This window comes from Phyllostomus discolor, chromosome 12 (assembly GCF_004126475.2).
Source record: "Phyllostomus discolor isolate MPI-MPIP mPhyDis1 chromosome 12, mPhyDis1.pri.v3, whole genome shotgun sequence".
Classification (NCBI taxonomy): domain Eukaryota; kingdom Metazoa; phylum Chordata; class Mammalia; order Chiroptera; family Phyllostomidae; genus Phyllostomus; species Phyllostomus discolor.
Genome location: NC_040914.2, coordinates 2,431,469 through 2,451,461, shown reverse-complemented (window position 1 = coordinate 2,451,461; position 19,993 = coordinate 2,431,469). Strand labels below are relative to the sequence as shown.

Here is a 19,993-nt window from a genome sequence, read left to right as displayed (position 1 = left end):
TTTCTCTCTCACATAGTTGCTTCCCTCTATGCATATGCATGTACATTAATTCCCCATCACAGCTGGTAACACACTTTGCTCTATCTTGCTTTTTTCCCTTAACAAGTTATCTGGGAAGTACTTCTCTCTATCCATGTGAACTTGCTTCGGTGTTTTTGGTGGCTACCCTTTAGGCAGGACAACAGTTCTGTTTTCCCAGTTGCCACTGTACCTTGTAATCTCACGCCTGTCCTGCTGCACTAATCCATGATTCCTGCTTGGTCCCTTTGGAATCTGAGTTTGCAGACTCTGGCACAAGTGAAGGACAGATCCCGCCTTCTTCTCAGCCACAGCCCACTAAGCCCTTATTGCTCTCTGATGCTTGTAGTTTCCAGACTTCCCGGCAGAGGGAGACACCACTCCACTCCCAAAAGACCACCACAGGGGTCTTCCCAGGGACATTATAATCTCGAACTATCTGGGCAAGAGATGCTACCTGCCCAGACACAAAGACCCCTTAGTTGGACTGGAATCCCCATCAGGCCTCCTTTTCCTCTGTTTCTATCTCCACCCCACTCCCTCCCTGAATTTCCCCTGCTTTGACTGAGCCCCTCCTCTGAGCGCTCCCTTTACTCCTTATAGGGATTGGCCCCTTTTGAATGGGAGTAGCGGGAGGCCTTATCCCAGTCTAGGGCCTGGGACTGCGAAGTTGCCTGAGGGAGTCACATAAAGAAAGCTATGTAGCTGGGTGAACATTCCTGCCTCCTTACTGAGAAGCGGGGGTCTGTTCTCCCTGCCCCCAGCAGACAGCCCCCAGCAAAGGCTTGACCTCCAAACCCCCTTTCCCTGTCCTGCACTCCACCCTCCTGATAGCACCCTCTCCTTGGCCTGGTTCCTGCAGCGCTCCTCCCCACCCCTGTGGTGGTGTTGGGGGTCGCCTGGAGTCCAGCTGGTGGCCAGCACAGAGCCACCCTTTCCTGGCCCTGCCCCTCCCCATGACCCCAATCCTCTGCTAGCCACTCAAAGGCGCCTTGTTCTACATCCAGCCCCCAGACAAAAGTCTCTCTGTCTAAAAAGGCGGAATTGGGGGGAGGGTGCACCCCAACAGGGACCATGTGGGGGCCTGCACAGACCCCAGCCGGAAGGAATGCCATGAGGAGGAGGAGGGGCGGGAGAGGGAGAAGGGAAGGGAAAAGAGCCATGCACAGAGCAGTGGGCCTTGTCCGGAGTGGGAGGCAGCCCCCCATCCCAAGGCCCACTGTGAAGTCCCAGGCTCCTAGCACTCTTGGGAAGATCCTGAGCTAAGGTCTGGCCTGGTGCTCAGGAGCCGGCTCCCAGTCTCTCTAGGGCAAGATGTGCATGACAGGGCAGGGGTCAGGGTCTAAGGCCTAACAGCGCCACCCTCACTTTAGGACCTTTGTCATGTCAGCATCTTCTGTTGACCCTCACAGCAAGTCAACAGCAACAAGTGGCCTGGAAGAGGATGTTAGATCTCCCAAAATTGCTGCCAATCCCTCCTCTGAGCATAATGCACAGTCTAAGTAAAAGAAGTTAGGATATTATACCCCTGGATAGCCCTCCCCCACTGTTCCACCAGACCGCCAGACTGCCAGACTTCTTCCTTCCAGGTCCTTTTCTAAGGGCCAGAAGAGTCCCCATTGGAGGAAGCCCCCTCCTGTAATGTCAGGGATGAGGAGTGAGTTCCAGCCCATCTTATTCTCATTGCACCTCACCTGAGGCTTCTGTGACCTTAGACCCCAGGGAGCTTCCTCTCACTAGTGGGATTCATGGCAGGAGCTGTCTCTTTAAGAGCAGGAATGGGATGAGAGCCCCTGTGCTTCAGGGAGTCTGACTTGTTCTCTACCTGCCCAGCTTTGCCCAGGTTTGCTTAGGGCGTGGCATCTGCCAATAAAGGTAGAGCTCAGGCGGAACCTGGAACCTTCACACAGCCTGGGGAGCCACACAGGTGAGAGCTGGGGCCCCCTCCCTCCACTGCTCTCTTTTAAAGACCCTAGAACCTTCCCCCTTCAAGGCCCTTTTCTGGGGAGTGGGCAGGAGATTAGTGAAAGCCCCTAATGTGATCCTCCTCCCATCATTCTCCTCTCAGGGGCTGGGTGAGCCAGCTGGGGTGAGGAAAAGCTCCAAAGGTGGGATGGGGGTATCTGAAGTACCAGGGGTATCTGGGTAAACAGAAGTGGGTTGGGGGTACCTGGGTGAGTGGGGGTATCTAAGTGGACCATAGATGGTTGGGGGTATCAGCAGATGGGGGGTGATTGGGTAGACTCAGAGTGTCTAGGGAGTGGGGTCCTATGGATCTCAGAAAAGGTGGTTCCTAAGGATCTGTAAAACGGGGAGCTGAATTCAGGGGCATGGGGAGTCATTCTGCCTGCCATAAAGGCCTGGCCACCGTCATGGAGGAACAGAGGGGAAAGCAGAGGGCGGGTGGCAGAGACAGGAGCAGAAAGGGGTGGGCAGAGCCTCCTCCTGCAAGCTGCCTTCCTCTCCAAGCCTCACACAAGTATCAGTTTGGGAGCAGCTTAGGGCCTCTTCCAACAAGGGCCTGACAGGACAAGAGGAGGGCAGACAGCTCCCAGCAGCCTGCCCCACAGGGAGAAACCGGCTGGGAATGTTGTGTAGGGCCTGGAGCATAGCTGAGCCAGCCATCGGTGTCCCCTGAGCTGGGGATGCTGGGTGACGCCTCAGAGAGGGGGAGTAACAAAGGCCTCTCAGTGGGCAGGGGACTTGGAGGATCCCAGGGAAAGAGGCTTAAGAGCTGAGACTCTGAGTTTCGGGTAACAGAGCATAGTGCATTAAGCTTAGTTTGCAGGGGTTGCCGTGTTGCGACAGCAACGTGGGCTAATCATAGCGCCAATTTCATCAAGCTGAGAAGATTATATGTGTGAGGAAGTGCACAGAGCTGAGAACAGCGCCTGCCATGGGCTGAACACTCAATAAGCCCAAGCTCTGTTACCAGTACTAGTATAGTCTCAGCGTGACAAAGCCTCAGGTGGTAGCTTTCAACAGCAGCAGAGCTTCTGTCAACCTGAGCCCAGAGCCTTTGGGCTGTTGGGCCCACACACCCAGTCCAGACTGCCCCTAAACTCTGCGGGTTTCTAAATACCTTAGTAATGCTCCCCCAAACTACAGGTCCTCTTTCTGAAACAGAAACCAACTCGGGTGGGTGTTTCACGGAGGGAACAGAGAGAGAGGTGCGGGGTGTTCTCCCCTCTGTGGACAGGGGTCCCTGCAAGGACGCAGCAGGAACTGTCGAATAAGCTTTTTTTTTTAAAGATTTTATTTTATTTTTTAAAAGATTTTATTTATTTTTAGAAAGAAGGGAAAGGAGAGAGAAAGAGAGGGAAAGAAACACTGATGTGCCAGAGAAACATTGATTGGCTGCCTCTCACATTCCCCCAGCTGGGGACCTGGCCAGCAACCCAGGCACGTGCCTTGACCGGGAGTCAAACTGGTGACCTTTTGGTCTATAGGCTGGTGCTCAGTCCACTGAGCCACACCAGACAGGGCTCAAATGGGCTTTTTATTAGGGTTGGGAAGGATATATATTAAAGGGAATATCATTAAAGGGAATATGTAACAGATGACCTCCAGGGCTGTTGGGGATTAAATGAGTGAAAACCCAGCAGGGGCATTTGGCAGTGCCCAGTGTGGGGCAGATCAGAGTGAGTGTAAGCTCTTGCTAAGGTTATGACAATATATGCTCGCAGCCATGGGGCAGGGGCAGGGAGAGGGCAGGGAGAGTGGGGCCCTATGGATCTAGGGGGACGCACAGAGACCAGGTGTTTATCCCAGGCACAGATGATGGTGGAAGGGTGGACTGACCCTAACCAGGGGAGAACAGAGGAGTCCTCTTCATGCTGGGCAGGGCTCCCTGAAGAAGGGGGAAGAGTTTGTCACCAGGGGGAGCTCAGCAGGGTCTGGATTAGGAGCAGTGCCTGGAGCTAGGGTAGAAACACAACCAGGTACTGAGGTGGGATGGGCAGAGGTGGGGCAGAAATGGGGGCCAGGGGTCAGGGTAGCACAAAAGATGAGGCTGGGGCTGCAGCCAGGCCGATTCTTCTCCCAAGTCTGCCCTCTCACCACCCCAGTCTTGTGCTGTCTCCCCCACACCCTTTCTTGAGCAGCCTGAGGTCTGCAGAGTCTAGGCAAGGCAGACAGGCTCCAAGCTGCCTACGGGAGACACTTCCAGGAACCAGGCCTCCTGCCACCTGGCTTCAAACACCCCATTTCCAAAAACACCCCGAGGCCCTGAGAGTCCTTCCTGAGTCAGGGGCAGCTGCTGTAGAGACAGGCCCAGTTTAAATCCCACTTCTGGCAAGGTACCTATCAGAGTCTCAGTTTCCCAGTCTATAAAATGGGGTTCACCAGAGGCAGCTTCCCCCTCATTTGGTTGCCAGGACCTCAAGTCTATGTCCAGTGAGTTATTACTGCTGCTCTCTCTGAGTTCTCACTTAGACTCCACTGCACTTTTCAGCTCCTTGTCTCTCAGCCTTTCTGCTCTGGGGTAAACTGTGTACCCTGGGTCAGGCGTGGAGGAGGAGGGGATTGGGAACCAGAGGCCCTGGTGGCATTCCTGCTAAAGCTGGGCCCTCCCCTGCCCCCCTCCAGGCCAGCACTCCATCATGCAACAAGTGGCCCTGAGCCTGTTCATCCTCCTGGCAGGTGAGTGCTGTCGCCTGCAGTGCCTTTCCCCTGAACCCCTCAGCTGAGTGGCAGGCAAGCTTCATGTGTGTCTCTCTTGCGTTTTCTGCCTCCCCTGTGGGTTGATGACTGTCAGGATAGCACCTCCTTGAGGGAAGAAGTGTCACACCGGTGAGTTCAAGAGAACTCAAAGTCAGGCCCTCTCATAGCAGCAGCTAAACTGGCTAGAAAAGTCCAGTCTTGATGTCTCATTGATGAGATCAAGGAAAAGGCTTAGCCTTGTGCTGTGTCCTTCACACCTCCCTAACACCTTGTTACAAGGGGTAACGAGGAACGTAGAGGTTATGTAACAAGTTACCAGTGCCTCAGTTTCCTTATCTATAAAAAGTAGGACCATAATAGCACTTACATAAAAGTCCCTGTGAGGATTAAACAAGTTGGTATTTGAGAAGCACTTAGAACAGTGCCTGTACAGAGTAAGCACTATTTGTTTGTACTTTAAGTATAATTTAAAATTATTGATCTCCCTTTAAGCGAGAAAGAACAGAACTTAGGTCCAGAGCTCAGGCAGCCCACTGCTTGTAGCCAGAATTCAATCCTAGTCCTTTGCTTTCATTGTGTTTCTTTTTATCTGTTACATCAAGCAAGATTGGTATTCCATTTAGAATAGTGATAGAACAATGTATTTTTAAATAAAGTCTATTTAGTTTATAATTAGTGAGTTGCTTTAAAGGGAAGTGGTGAGCCAATGCCAGAACAGACAGAACAAGGAGATGAGCTCTGAGGACGACAGGGCACCAACACTGCCTGTCATGTGGACAAGAACACTCTTTGTTTCTGGAGGAGGTGTGGGTTAGCCAGGTGTCTGGAAACATTTGGCCAAAGGGTGGCCTAAAGCCACCCAGATTAACACCTATTTCAGGAGGCAAAATGCTGGTGTGGCTCTCAGGTGTAGGGCTGAGTGGAGGGAGGGTCCACACTTTGAGATGGGACATGGTGGGGCAGCTAGCTTGGGGCTGGACCCCTGCATCCTCAGGAGGCAGGGAACTATCCATCAGGGGACCTTATCCCTGAGGCCCTATGGTCCTACCTGCCAGTTTCACTGAGGCCAGCACCACCATCTCCTCTCCTTCCCCGATTCTCCCACCAGGCCTGCCTGCACTGGAGGCCAACGACCCAGAAGGTGAGTCAGACTATACTCTTCTACCAGTTCCACCTCAAAATTCTCTCCTGAGACCCCTGCATCCCAGCCATTTTCTTGGATTCATGTTCTTTTTTCTTTCCTTTCAGATAAAAACAGTCCTTTTTACTATGGTAAGAGCTGGTGCCCCTCCCTTCACTCCTCCTACCCACACTCCTCATACTACTTTGTACCAAAGGTCCCACAGAGAGCTGGACAAGGGTCTGATGTGGGTGAAAAGGGGGCAAGGATAGGATTGGACTGAAGCATTGACCAGTAAACACAGTGAATTAAGGGAACAAGACATGCCACCCAAGTCCTTGGGAAGATTCATGACTAACCAGCAAGGACAATTCACAAGAATCAAGGACAGTTCATAAGGAGCCATTGTTATGGTTCAAATCAAGTCTTCTGGGAGATGCGCTGACTTTAGAAAACTTCCTGGAGGAGCTGAGCTATTTGATCCAAATCTTTCTGTGGCCTCCAGATTCCACACGATCTGCTCTAGGCCACCCCTCTGTCATTACTCCGCTTTTTCCACCTCACTGCTTCTGCTCAGGCCACAATGGCCTCTCTGCTGTTGCTCAGACTCAGTGGACACACTCCCAGTCTCTGGACTTTCGTACCTTCTGATCCTTCTGTCTGGAATACTTCCTTCCACAAGCCCCATGCTTCCCTTCCTCACCTCCTCCCTATGTCTCTGCTCAAGTGGGTGCCCTTAGAGAGGCCTTTCCCGCTCATTCTCCCTAAAAGAGTTGCCATCTGACTTTCTGTTCCCTGACTCTGCTTATTTGCCTTCAGGCCACTTCTCTCCACCTGATCCTAAGTTAAATCTCTTATCACTTGCTTGTGTGTTAACTAAATGTGAGCAAAGGAGGGCTGGGGTTTGTTGTCTGCACTGCTGTATCCCCAGCACATCATCCCTGCCCAATATATCTTTGTTAAGCAGACAGGGGCTTGAATAGGGAGGACACTGGCTGGCATTGAGGGCCCCCTCTGGGTTTCTCCTAGACTGGCACAGCCTCCGGGTCGGCGGGCTCATCTGTGCCGGGATTCTGTGTGCCATCGGCATCATCGTCCTCGTGAGTGAGTGGAGGAACAGGCAGGGGAGTGGGGCAGGGCAGTGCTGTGGGTCCCCTCTCAACTGTTCCCCTCTCCCCAACAGGTGGGAAATGCAAATGCAAATTCAGCCAGAAGCCCAGGTGAGATTGTTTCCCCGTGTGTGCCTACCTGTCTCATGCTGGGCAGATACCTTTCATGTGTGAAAGAGAGAAATCTTACAGAAAGAGGCCAGGCCTCCAGGCTCCGCCCTGGAGAATTCCTGCCACTAAGACTTCCTAGGTTTATTCTTCAAAGCTGAAAACGCTCGGAGGGCCCCAAATCTTGAAATGCTTTGGAACCCAGGGTGGTACAACCTGAGAGTCTTCAGGGGAAAGCTGAGAATCTTCTAGTCTTGAGGGAGAGGACAAATGGGGGATATAGATCTCACCACTTATTTTTTTCTCAGACACCGACCAGGGGACACTCCACCTCTTGTCACTCCAGGTAAGACAGGGACAGATGGGGCTAAGGGGAACATGGGATGTGAGGTGTGTGTCTGTGTGTGTATGCAGGTGCCCTGGGGAGGAAGATCTCCATCCATTCTCATAACCTGACCCCATCATCTCTCCCAGGCTCTGCCCACAACTGTTGAGGACAGATCCACGAAAGAGCACAGAGGGCCTCTCTCTTTCCCTACGTCCTGATTCTGCACAGGAAACTCACTCCAGGATGGAATCCTCCCTCCTCTTCTCAGAAAGGCTTGCCAGGCCTCATCTCACTTCTCAATGGAGGCTTCTCTTTGTTAAATTTTCAATCTAAAATGATCTTCCTCTTGCCCAAGCAGTCTTGAGACTCCCTACGTGTGCTTTGGAGTAGGACTTGGGGTGGGGGGCAAAGGGTGGAGATGTACTGGAGGCTGCCACAGAAGCGGCAGCTGAATCTCTCTGTTAGGAAAAGCCCAAAGGCCTATTCCATTATGACCTGATGAATGGCATGGGCTCTCTCCTCTGCCTCCATGGTCTTGGGAGCCACAGGTGCAATTGAGAATTTTCTAGTAGTCCAATAGGGGACATTCTGAGAGTGAAAGGGAGCTGTAACTAGAAGAAATGCTGGGACATTCAGGTGGACACTGAGTACTCATGTCACGGTAGTTCATACTGTGACATGACTACACAGATAGCTTATGATTATAATAGTAAGACCTCTATAACCCTTTCACTCACCGCTGAGACCCTGCTTTATTACTGAAGACCCTTCCTAATACCCAAATGTCCCTGTGAGACCTTTAAATAATTGTCCATGATAACCCTAATAATATAGGATGATGGCCATATGGTGTGAGAACCTCCCATGAGCCCCAAACTCCCTTGAGACTCCCAAAAACCCAGTAAGACCTCCAAATCTCCCCAAGAGCCACCTTTTAAAATGTCTAAAACCCTTCAAAACACTCAAAAAGAGACCCCAAGAAGACACCCACAATAAACTTGTGACCTGTCCCCTGATAATGCCCTTATATCCCTCGAATATACCATAAGCCCCCCATAATCACGAACGCACACTCCTAAGACAACTGCGAAGGCTCACTTCTGGGACCACACCCTCCGTAACACCGCTCTTGGGACACTACCCCCCACCCATACCACTCAGCACACACTCTCCCAATGATCCCACAACAACGAGTGGGACGGGTGCACAGCACATTTATTGAGTTCAGACACCTTCTGCCTTCACCCGTGCCACCCACCGGAAAGGGGTAACCGGGACTCCCCACAACTCTCGCTTCCCCTCCCATTCCCCTCAGCGAGCAGGAGGAAAACAGGCTGGGTTTCCGCCTTAGCAGCAGGCATGCGCGCAAGCAGTAGAGGAAGCTAGCAAGCCTGGCAGGGAAACCTGCCCAGCAACTGATGACGTATGGGGCATGCACTAAAAGCGATTGGCCAGACTGAGAGGAACGCTATCTCCTCCTGAGTACTTGCTCAGGGAGCGGGAGGGGGCTGCTTCTAGACGTCATGGAGCTCTGCACGTTACCCCCCCCCCCCCGCCCCCACTATGACGCTGAATTCGGGCTCCATGCCCCAGCTTGAGTTCCCACATCACCGTTGGTGGGGGACATTTGCAACCCAGCAAAGCTGTTGCTTTAGACCGGGAGGAAGCTTTTGCCTTGAACTTGGCCTGTGGCCAGTATTTCACAAGACCAGCCATAATCCCAAGTGGGGCCAGGAGGTCAGTGAAGAGGCTGCCCAGAGGCCTAAGATTTCGCACACCAACCTCTTCACCAGCCATGTCCAGGGTCCCATCCAGTGTCAGGCACTGAGATCTAATTCGTGAAGCTGGTAGATCTGCGTGGGGCCCTTGAAGCAAGCAGCAAAGAGGAAGTGTCTGCCAGCCATGGTGATGTGGGCAAAGGCCCGGGGGGCCACCAAAGCCGGGGGCCCCAGCTCCTGCAAAGGGTCCAGGAGCCCCTTGTCAGGATCAAGGCGGAAGACCTGGCTGAAGGCAAAGTCGCTGCCCAGGATAGCCAGCTGGTCCTTGGCGATGAGCAGTGGCTGGAAGACGTGGGCACCGCGTGACGGAAGTTGCTGTAGCAAGCGAAACATGGAGCCATCCCATCGCATGACCTGTGAAGTGTGGTGGCAAGTTAGGGCCTGGGATTCTGGATGGCCAGGCCTGCTGGTAGTCCTTCAGGCTTTGGAGGACTTGGGAACTGCTTATAAACAGGTCTGTAGTTTCCCCAAACTCCTGCAGCTTTCTTATCTTTATAGATGTCTCCACCCAGCTGCTCAGGCCACATTCTTGCCCCTTCTGTCTCCCACACACCCCATATAGAATCCATCAGTAATGGAAATCTGTCTGTTTTACCTACTATGGTATATATTGCTCCAAACTCCTCTGGTTGCTCTCCAACCCTGCTATAGTCACCTCTTCCCTGGTCACACGATTCCTGTCCCTGTGCCCACAGTCTGCTCCCCACACAGACACTGTATGGACATCTGAGTCAGATCAGTGCCTTTTAGGCTCAGACTTTCCCCCTAGCTATACCTTACTCTGAAAAGAGTGCTGGGGGGCATCAGCCTTTGGGATTCAGAGTGTGGTGTTGTGGTCAAACGCAGTGAGTCAGAGTTACAGAGCCATAGTTTGGGAGTAGAATCAGAATCTCAGGCCAGTGTCTATGTTGGGGGATGGGGAATAGTTTAGGGTTCACAGTCCTTGAGGGGTCAGTCTTGAAGTCAGTGTTGGAGCAGGGTCAGATTCAAGGATCAGCACATTGGGTGGGGTTGGAGTTTGAAGATCAGCCTGTAAGCCGGGGTCAGAGTTTAGAAGCCAATGTGCAAGTGGGAGTCAATGCTGAAAGACCAGCCCACGTTTGGTGGTCAGTGCTGAACAGGTAGCCCTTGAGTAGGAGTCAGCTGCAGTTCAGGAGTGGCTTGTGGCCTCTGCTGCCCCTCCTACCTGGTTGGGCCCAGGCTTACCATGGAGTCCCCAATGTAGCGTGTCAGGCACAGGAACACATCCCCATTGGCCTTAAAGTGGCGTGTGGCATAGACGTCTTCAGCCTCAGGGATGTCCGTGCGCCTTTCGAAGCGGCCCCCAAACCAGTGGAAGAGCACCGGCCTCTGTGAGGCTGAGGCCAACAGCAGATGAGGCCGGCCATCCAGCTCAAGGACCTCAGCATCTGTGTCCCGGTGCCAGGCATGGAGGCTCTGGCGTGGGTAAAAGCCAGGCCCGTCTCGGCACAGCAGTGTGGTGCTGCCTGCCTTGGAGGCATCGACCACCACAAAGCAGGGCTGCCCATCCAGCCACAGGAGCTCAGCATCATTGGGCCGCAGCAGCCGTTCCGGGGCAAGGGCCTGAGTGGGGGCCAGGCGCAGGCCAGGGCTGGGCCGGGACCACAGCTGCGAGCCTCCCCACAGGCGGGCAGCCAGCACAAAGAGGTGCAGGCCCAACACCAGAGGCTTACAGGACACCACCGAGGGCGCTGTGGGGGAGTCACAGAGCAAGAGGCAGGTCAGACCAGCTGGGCAGGGCAGGCCTGAGGCAGGCTACGAAGCAGGCAGGAACATGGGAGGGGGGCTCACCGGACAGCTCTTCCTCTGGCCGGAAGCACTGCAGGCTGTAGTCCCAGGTGAGGATCAGGCAGCGGCCAGCAAAAGGCTGCGCCAGGATGACGTGGGGCTCCCCCTGGTATGAGAAAGGCTCCACACCCAGTGCCGACTCTCCAACTGTCTGGAACCGGGACAACTCTGGGGGGTGGCAGGAGAGAGTCAGGTAGGCCCAGGAGACCCCAAGGATCCTCATTGCTGAGCCTCAGTTTGTGCATCTCTGAAATGAGGACCATCACGGTGTTCATCTCGTAGGGACATAGAGAGGAATCTTCTTAATTTATAGCTTATTAACTCAAATCAACGTGATAATGCCTTATTTTTTAAGCTTTGTGGCATTATCAAATACTTGCTTAGAAACAACATGTTTATCAATTCATTTAACTCACGAAATCCCTGTGAGGTACAATCTGTTATTCCATCCACTTTACAGATGTGCAAACTAAAGCTAAGAGACACAAGCAGCCAATTGTCCAGCAAAATCCATCCTTCCCATCTTCCATGAAATAGGGTTGGAACTGGGCACAAATCTGCCCAGCCAGAGGCCACATTATCCCAGCAGTCCCCCAGCACCCCCTCCCAAAGTTAGGTGTGACCATGTCCAGACCAAGCTCCCAATGGAACAGCAGCAGAATGGTGGATGTAATGCCTGCCTCAAATGTATGAAGGTGGCTCATCCTGGACTTGGTCTCCTTCCCTTCTCTCCAAGAACTGGTAGATGGACCTGCCACAAGTTGGTGCCAACCACAAAAACCAGGACAACACCCACAGGCTGCTCCACCTGCCTGGAGTGTACACCTCAGACCCTCTGTCTTCTTTAACTCATGGCATTTTGAATCTCTTTGTCACACCTTAACCTTTATGGTAACAATGTACCTGGTCACCCAGCACAGTGGTGGTAGAGCCGAGCAGTTGGTGCCAGGTCATATTACTCCACTCTATGTGCCAGGCCCTGCTTCTAGGTGCCAGGGTTGAAGCAATGACCCAAACTACCAAGGATGCCCACCCAAAGAGGGGTCTTTTAAAATGTCCATCAAATTATCACTCCCTGTTCAAAACACACCACAGCTTTCCACAACCTTCAGGGGGAAACCCACTTTCTTTTCTGTTGTTTTCAATGCCCTGTACAGTGAGCCTCCTGCACCTTTGACCTCCTCTGTGTTATTGCCTTCACTCACTCCCCCAAGCCAGACCTGCCTTCTTTTGATCCTCAAGCATGACAACTCTATGCTGCCTCAGGACCATTGCACACTAGTCCCCTCTCTCTCCAATGCTCTTCCCATTGTACTTCACTCAGCTGCCTCCAGATCTAATGCCATCTCTTCAGAGAAGACTTCTCAGATGCCCCATGTAAGGTAGGAACCCCCCTTAACTTCCCCATCACTCCCTGTATTTACCACAACATGTAGCATACATTTATTTGTGCAATGTTTTATTTAATGTCTATCTCCCCCCACCAGGACTGTGAGGCCAGGGCCCAGGACTATCTTGGTCACCCCAGTATGCCCATTGCCTCTCACTGGGCTGGGCACAGAGTGGACCTTGGTGAATATTTGCTGAATAACTTAATAAAAAATGATACTGAAGTTAAATACTCTTGTTCTATGAGTCCCACAGACCTAAAATATGTCACACTTAGATGATGATGAATATAATAATAGTTATTATTACATTCATAGTTATTATTATATTAATAGCCTTCAAATTTGAACTCAAGTGTCCATTCCTTCAGGGGTGTCTGGCCCTCGCTCTGGTTCTGGGCTCCCATGGCCCTGTAGGCTCTCCACCTCCCAGCCCTGACCACTCTGTGACACCCCCACCCTGGCCCTGGTCATTCTGAGCTATCAATCTTTGCTTTCCTCTGGACTGTAGGCTCTGTGGGGACTAGACCCAGGACTGTCTTCATCACTGCTGTGCCCTCTGCATTGTCCAGTACCCATAACGGTACAAAAATATATTTATGAAAAAGTGAAATGATCATAGGACGCACTTTAGAAATGGCCATTTTTATATTAATAACAGCAATGACAAGAGTGAACATTTATAAGGGCCTCCCATCCCGGGCCCTGTGCCAAATGCTCTGCAGTTATGGACACATCACTGAATTCTCACAGCAATCCTGTGTCACTGTTTATTACTTCCATTTTACAGAGAGAAACTGAGGCTCAGGGTTGTGATGCTGTTCCCTCAGAGTCTCACAGCCAGAAAATGGCAGGAAGCAGGAAGTGAGGTGAACCCCTCAGCCCTGGCCACTGTCCCACTGATCTCCCACCTTCTTCTGGGAACCCCTGCAGGCCCCCCCCCCCACCCCGCAGGGAAAGCCCCCACCTATGGCTCTGCACTTGAACGTCTTGGGGTCGAGGTGGCGGAGCTGCACGTGGGCCAGGGCAGTGGGGCCGGCGCACGCCCCAGTCCCCACGCTGGCGTTCACGCTGGGCATCCACTGCAGCAGCCAGAGGATACGGCAGTCACACTGGAACGGGTTCCCACGGAGGTCCCTGGGGCAAGAGGCCGGGGAGGGGCTGCGACCCGGCTTCCACCCCTTGGAGGCCACGCTCCCCACCCCCTCCCCAAGCAAGAGTTCAGGATGGAACCCCACAGGTGGTGTGAAAAATATGAACCATTCCAGCTGTACACATTGTGCCCACCAAAAGTGGCCACAGATACCCCCTCCCTTCTCAAACATTCACACCACCCGCACCAGTCTCCTTGAGCCTCACACATGAGTCAGTGTCTCCAGGCCTCGGAACAGGAATCTGGGGAGGGTCTCAAGATGGTTATTGGCCAGGCTCCTGGTGGAAGGAGAGAAAGAGGAGGGACTGTCAGCAGCTACCAGGACACCCTGGGTCGGGGTGGTGGAGTGTGGGGTGCCTGTGAGGATGGGCTGGGGCAGTGGAGGAGTGAAGCCTAGAAGGCACATACAGGTGTGTGAGTGAGCGAAGTCCTCTGAGAGCATTCTTAGAGATGGAGCCAAGCTCATTGTCTTCGATGAAGCTGTGGAGGGAAGGTGGGGTGAGGGGGAGTTTCTTGTTGTGGTCCTACAGTTTTTAGGGGAACTCACCCCCTGAAAGCCATATATCACTGGAATATGCTGAATTCTCCCCTAATACTTGACATAATCTCAGGGGAAGCCTCTTCCAAAACTCCTCACTGAGGTCCCAGTCTACAATGCTGGGAGCCAAGAGCCCGGCCCTCTGGCCATTGCCAGCCTCACAATGAATGCCGCCACCACCATCACCACCCGTGTGCCACTGTGCTTACGAATACCAGCACTAGCACTGGTTTCACCACCAGCACTTTCACCATTATCCATTATGACCAATACCCATGCCTCTTCCATTGCCATCAACCACAGCACTAATAAGTGCCATTATTACCAACACCATACTGTGCCACCACTGTCACCAACACTGCTACCCTCCTCGCCAACACCAGCATCATCACCCACTCCCCTTGTCAACACCAGCACCAACTCTATCATTACCAACCCGGCACCAGCAACACTAATAGCTTCGCCAACAACACCGCCTTCATGATCATTACTGAAATGGCTGCCACCATCATCATCAGCACTGCCACCACCATCATGAGCACCAGCACTAGCAGCAGCATTGCCAACACCAACAGTATCGCCATTGTCCCCAATGCTCCCCTCTTCACCCATCCTTAGCACCAATACTGCCACGATTTGTATCCACACCAACACTTTCACCATCACCATCAAACCTAGTACCAACAACACTTTCCTTACACCAACACTACATCCTAAACACAGCCATCATGCACACCAACACTGATAGATACTAGGATTACCAATGTCTACTACACTGATAATTATCACTACCACCAACCCCTCAAACTTCATCATCAGTGTCACCAACAGCACCGTCACTGTTGGGCCTGGCATTTTTATCAATATCATCTTCACAACATTATTCTCAATAACGTCACCACTTCCTTGTGAGCAGCAGCAGTGTCCTCTTTATCACCATCCTCTTCAACACCAACATCAACACTATTACCAACATGGTCATAGTATCATCACCACCACCACCATCACCATCATCACTACCTCACTAACTCAGAGTTGTTTCCTGTTAATTTGAAACATTTTCTGTCTCTGGTCTCTTTGCACCCTCCCTGGACTTCCATAAGTCAGGTAGGGCCAGAAACAGTCTCGGGTTATCCAGGCTCTTTGTGGGTCTTCACTCAGAGAACAGTGAGAGGAGCAGCCTGAGATTACACAGTTGAGCAGGGACCCTGACCCCACCCAAGAGACTAGGCCCCTTGTCCCTCAAGGAGGGATTGACCCTTGTCTAGACACTTCCTCCCCAGGGCAACAAACCCCTATGTCCCCTTACTCTGGGAGCCACAGAGGGGCCCCTCCTTCCTCTCTCAGGTCTCCATTCTGGTCCCATCCCCTGTGCTCACTCACAGATACTGCAGGTGGGACAGTCCCACAAATGCATCGTCCTCAATCACGGAGAAGGAGTTGAATGTGAGAAGGCTGGCGAGGGAGCAAGAAAGAAAATTTTCGAGAGTTGCTGCCGCTATCTGACATTTTAAGTTGGCCCCCACCCTCAGCCCACCTGGGCACAGTCTCACCCACACACACACACGCATGCATTCATTTTGAGTAAATGTGTGTATACAAATGCTTTCACAGGCATACACATACGTGTGCACCCAGTCCCACATGTATGTGCATGAACACCCACTCCCTTGAGCTCTTGGTTGGCTCTGCTGGGCCCCACTCACAGCAGGTGCAGCGACGGCACTCTCAGGAAGCTGCCGGTCTTCAGCTGGGTGGCTCCAGTCCTAACAAGTGAGCTGGTGACATGGGCAATGGTGGGTGAGGAGAAAACCCCTTCAGCGCTCCAGCATCATCCCAGAGCTGTCTCCTGTCTGGGGGACCCTGGCATGCCACACTGGCCCTGGGTGTATTTTCCCTATATCCCGGGGAAACAGACATTTGCCCGCCTCATTTGGCAAGGATCCTGAGAGCACCCAGCCCACCCCCTGGCAATCCCTTCTCCTAGGCCCCTAATGCTGCTGCTGCCCTTTGGAATTTTCCTTCTGCTTCCTTTCAGATGCCAGCAGTCCCCTTTTGGGCATCCCAACATCCTTTGCTGCCCACCTTCCAAGAACCTGACAGACCCCTTCTTGGCCTCCTGTCCCTAAGCCCTGGGGTCCCAGAACTCCCATCCCCACCCTCAGGCCCCCAAAAGGCCTAGCACTCACAGTGACAGCAGGGTCGGGGAGAAGTTCTCGGGCAGGTCCGGGGAGCCTTCACAGAGGGCACTGTCTTTGGAGCAGGAGCAGCTCAGAGGACATTTTCCCTTTGGGGGTCTCCAGGACACCCCCATCCCGGCCTCAGCCAGCAGCAGCAGCAGCAGCAAAATGCCTGCCCCTCCCATACCCCCCTCACCCCCACTGAGGCACCAGCTTCTTCCTGCCCACCCAGGTCTGCCCGGACTTCAGCCACTACATCTCCCATGCCAGGGAACCCTCCATTCCGCCAGCTGGCACACTCTGCCCTGGCTTCTTGCTTCTCTTTCTGTTCTTTCTTTCAGCCTGTCTTTCTCCCTGTATCTCTTTGGAGTTTAATTTTCTGTTTATATCTCTTTCCTTGTTCTCTTCCCCCCACCCCCTATTTCTTAGTCAGTGAGTTAGTCTATTTCCCACTCTGTCTCTATTTCTGCCTTTGTCTCTTTTTCTGTCTCTGTTTCTCTGTCTCTCAGTCTGTCGGCCTCTCTGTGGTGTGTGTCTCCTTCTGTCTTTATTTCTTGTCTCCCAACCCCCCTTTCCAGCTCTCTGTATGTTTCTGCCCCTCCTCCCACACCCCTTTTCCCTAGAGGTTTGGGAAAGGGACTCAATGGGCACCGGGTGCGCCCAAAAAGCCGGGTAAGAATGAGGAGGGGGGTCAGAGGCCATAGGAAGAGCAGTGCTGGGAAAGGGACTGGATGGCCCCATGGGAGGGGAGGAGTCACCAAAGGCTGAAGCTGCTCTGGCCACTCCCTTCTAACCCCCTACCCAGATTCCCCATTCAGGAGTGAGGAGGATGTCCCCAGGGTGGGGATCAGATGGCTCTACAGTCAGGAAAGGGCTGGGAGGAGAGACCACTGGGGGGCTGGAGTCACCTTAGCTACTCCCAGACAGCCCCCACCCGGCGCAGCAGGACCCTGTTGGTGGCACTGTCAAGCAGGCTTGGAGGGGCCAGCTCAGGTCCAGCTGCTCCCTCTGGTGGCCACACTGGGCAGGCGCTACCCTGCCCCAAACCCACCTCTCTTCCCAGTTCAAAATTAACCCCTTGAGTGATCATTGCCTACTAGGGGTAGAGAGTCAACCCAAGAAAAAAATGATGATAATGCCATCCCCTTCTCAGCATTGACTCTGCACCAGGCCCTGTCCTGAAGGGCAATCTATTAGCTCCTTTGACCTCTCCACAGCCGTCTGGGGTTGATACTATTTTATGGCTATTTTACAGAGGGACATACTGAGGAGAGAAGTCAGGTAATTTGAGGTTTAGAATACCCAGAAAGGACAGAGCCAGGGCTGGAGCCCAAGCACCAGCTCCAAGGCCTCTGCACATGATTTTGCATTCTTTCTTTAGAAATCAGAACTCATAGATAGTGGTTGTTTTTATTTAGACTAAGCTTTTAGCAGTATGGATAGATTTTGTCCATTAAATAAGAAAAACAAATAAATGGCACTTGTTACCAAACCTTGAATAGTAGTAATAATGCTTACTGAGCACTTACTGTGTGCCTGTCTCTATATGAATTCACTCAGTCCTCACAACAGCCTCAGGAGGTGGGTAGTATTACTAATCCCCACTTTATAGATGGGAAAACTGAGGCATGAGGAATTTAAATAATGTTTCATGGCACTGGACAAATCTAAACCTAACCACTCACCCCTGCCATTGAGTCAAATGCACAGTCTTTCTCCTCCTGCTGCACATATCCAAAAAACTTGGGAACAAAGGGCTAAGAGTCCAGGCAGGGTCACAAAGATCTTGGTTCCAGGCCCAGTTCTGTGTGGATTCAGGCAAATCATTCAGCCTTCCTGATCTTCAGTTTTCCCATCTGTCAAACAGGGCAATCATGACACCCTTTTCCCAGGCGTGCTGAACATTCAGCGAGATGATGGAGGCCATTCTCCCAGCTTGGGATGCAGTGGTCAGTGGGCTTGGGGTGGACTCTGGACCCAAGCACACGCTTGCCTCTAAACAGCTCTGTGATTTGAGCAAGGCTCTCAGGTCTTGGTTACCTCAGCTATAAATGAGGGGTGATGAACTCCTTTCAGGATTTTTGAAAACATAAAGAACTTCAGTGCAGGGGCACAGAGGGGACAGATAGGCCTAAACCACACAGTGTGCTCAGCCCAGCAAGGCTCTCACCCCAGCTTACGGTGAGAAGGATGACAAGGATGATAATGATAGTCATTTCCTGTGTGCCAGGCTTTGTTCTAAAAGATTTACATAGATCATTTCAGATAATCATTCCAACCTCCCTGTAAGGTGAATACTATTGTTATTTCCATTTTACAGAAGAAGAACCTGAGCCACAGAGAGGTTAAGTCATTTGCCCAAGACCACACAGCTAGAAAGTGGCTGAACCACTGTACCCCGAAGCAGCTGGCCCTATGAGGGAAGAAAGCTGAGGATTAACTGGAGCTGGCTGGGTGCCCCCTCCTCACTTACCTCTTTGCTCCTTGTCACCCCTCCCCAGTGCTATATAAACATCAGACTTATCATTAACCAGGGACTGCTGGTGACCTTGGGGTATAGGCGTGGGGGTGCGGGCGGGGGCAGAGGCTGAGGGTTCAGACAGACAGGGATGAGGGAGCCTTTCAAAGCCTACTGGGTCCTCTGAGGCCATGTGCGCACATATATGTGCTTTCCAGGGCTATGCCTGTGCCTGAATGTCAGCGTGTGCACTGTGTCCTGTGGAGCCTGAGGTCTGGGCCTGCTTCTGACCTCTTTGACTAAAAGGGGGGCAGTTTCTGCCCTTAACCTCCAGGGGGACCCTGGGAAAATTAGCTCCACTTTGCTGAGCTTAGGCTTGCTCTTTCCTAAAATGGAATTAATAATAAAACTATGTCCCATCAGAGAACTCTGAGTCTGGCCTGGGGTTACATGTATGATCTCAGTGATTTCTCCATTTTATAAGAAGGGAAACAGGCACAGAGAGATCACATGGACTGTTCACATTCACACAACCAGGAGTGGCAGAGTCCTGGTTGTATCCTGACCCCAGGTTTCTCTGTCACCAGTGCTTTCTGACATGGCCTGCCCATGAAGACACAAGTTATGCTGTCCTCCAGGTGGTCCTAGAGGTCACATGAGCTCAGGGAAGGAGAAGTTCAGGGTTAAACACATCAACTCATGTTTGATGTTGTCAATGTGCAAACAAAAGCATGTAGGCCTGTATGTCTGTGATTGTGTGGCCAGCTGTGTGCTTGTTTGCCCACTCATGAGGTTGTGATCACAGGTGTGTGTGTGTCTGTCTTTGTGGTTGTCTGCTGCGTCCTTGACAGAGTTTCTGCTCCTCTGTGCCATATAAATATGTGTGTGTCAGTGTGCATATGCATACAGGTTTGTGGGCTTTTGCATCTCTGAGCTTGTATAGGAGTGCCAGCTGTGTGCCTGTATGCCTGAATCTTTGAGTGCATTTATGTGTGGCATGTGTGCATTGGTGTGTTTCTGTACCACCATTTGTTAGGATATCTTCATAAGAGCATGTATCTTTGTGACTGACTATTTGTAATAGGGGATAGTTGTGTGGCTGTGTCTTTGATTGTACCTCTCTCTGTTCAGGTATCCACCTGATTGAATATGAGTGTATGTTGTTTAGGTACACAAATGCATTTGTCTTGTTTTTTTCTGATTGGTGTAAGTGGTGTTGGCTGTGTGTGTTTTTGGGGTTTCTTTCTGTGTTATTTTATGTGTTTGTCAGCCTCTGTGTTTGTATGTATATACATACATGTATCTGTATGCTTTTTTGCCTATTTACCTGGGTCTGTGGGTTTC

The 19,993-nt window shown here is 52.0% G+C and overlaps 2 protein-coding genes across 4 annotated transcripts; one reads left to right on the top strand and one right to left on the bottom strand.

Moving 5' to 3' along the window:
* Window positions 1–4,471: 4,471 nt before the first annotated feature.
* Window positions 4,472–7,702, top strand: FXYD3 (FXYD domain containing ion transport regulator 3). Its single transcript, XM_036011849.1, is given in 8 exon segments — window positions 4,472–4,501; window positions 4,606–4,659; window positions 5,789–5,821; window positions 5,929–5,952; window positions 6,830–6,956; window positions 6,958–7,020; window positions 7,326–7,363; window positions 7,492–7,702. Coding segments are annotated over 7 exon segments (345 nt in total). The 5' UTR covers window positions 4,472–4,501; window positions 4,606–4,619; the 3' UTR covers window positions 7,512–7,702.
* Window positions 7,703–8,539: 837 nt separating this feature from the next.
* Window positions 8,540–17,079, bottom strand: LGI4 (leucine rich repeat LGI family member 4). 3 transcript variants are annotated; one of them, XM_028529813.2, is made up of 9 exons: window positions 16,201–17,077; window positions 15,718–15,789; window positions 15,395–15,466; window positions 13,882–13,953; window positions 13,680–13,751; window positions 13,288–13,457; window positions 10,936–11,100; window positions 10,330–10,835; window positions 8,540–9,477 (listed from the first exon to the last, which is right to left on the bottom strand). In XM_028529813.2, the coding sequence occupies exons 1-9, from the start codon at window positions 16,374–16,376 to the stop codon at window positions 9,163–9,165; spliced, it is 1,620 nt and encodes a 539-aa protein (XP_028385614.1). In that variant the 5' UTR covers window positions 16,377–17,077; the 3' UTR covers window positions 8,540–9,162. The 3 variants fall into 3 exon arrangements, with proteins under 3 accessions (XP_028385614.1, XP_035867740.1, XP_035867741.1); XM_036011847.1 differs by lacking the exon at window positions 13,882–13,953 and having other exon boundaries at window positions 16,201–17,078; XM_036011848.1 differs by lacking the exons at window positions 15,395–15,466; window positions 15,718–15,789 and having other exon boundaries at window positions 16,201–17,079.
* Window positions 17,080–19,993: the final 2,914 nt, after the last annotated feature.

Excerpts from the sequence above, each read along its gene's own strand:
- LGI4 (XM_028529813.2), bottom strand. The coding sequence starts at position 16,376 with ATGGGAGGGGCAGGCATTTTGCTGCTGCTGCTGCTGCTGGCTGAGGCC. Across the intron at positions 13,954-15,394 it reads CTGTCCCACCTGCAGTATCT|CTTCATCGAAGACAATGAGC; the intron begins GTGAGTGAGCAC and ends TTCCCTCCACAG. Across the intron at positions 13,752-13,881 it reads CTTCGCTCACTCACACACCT|GAGCCTGGCCAATAACCATC; the intron begins GTATGTGCCTTC and ends TCCTTCCACCAG.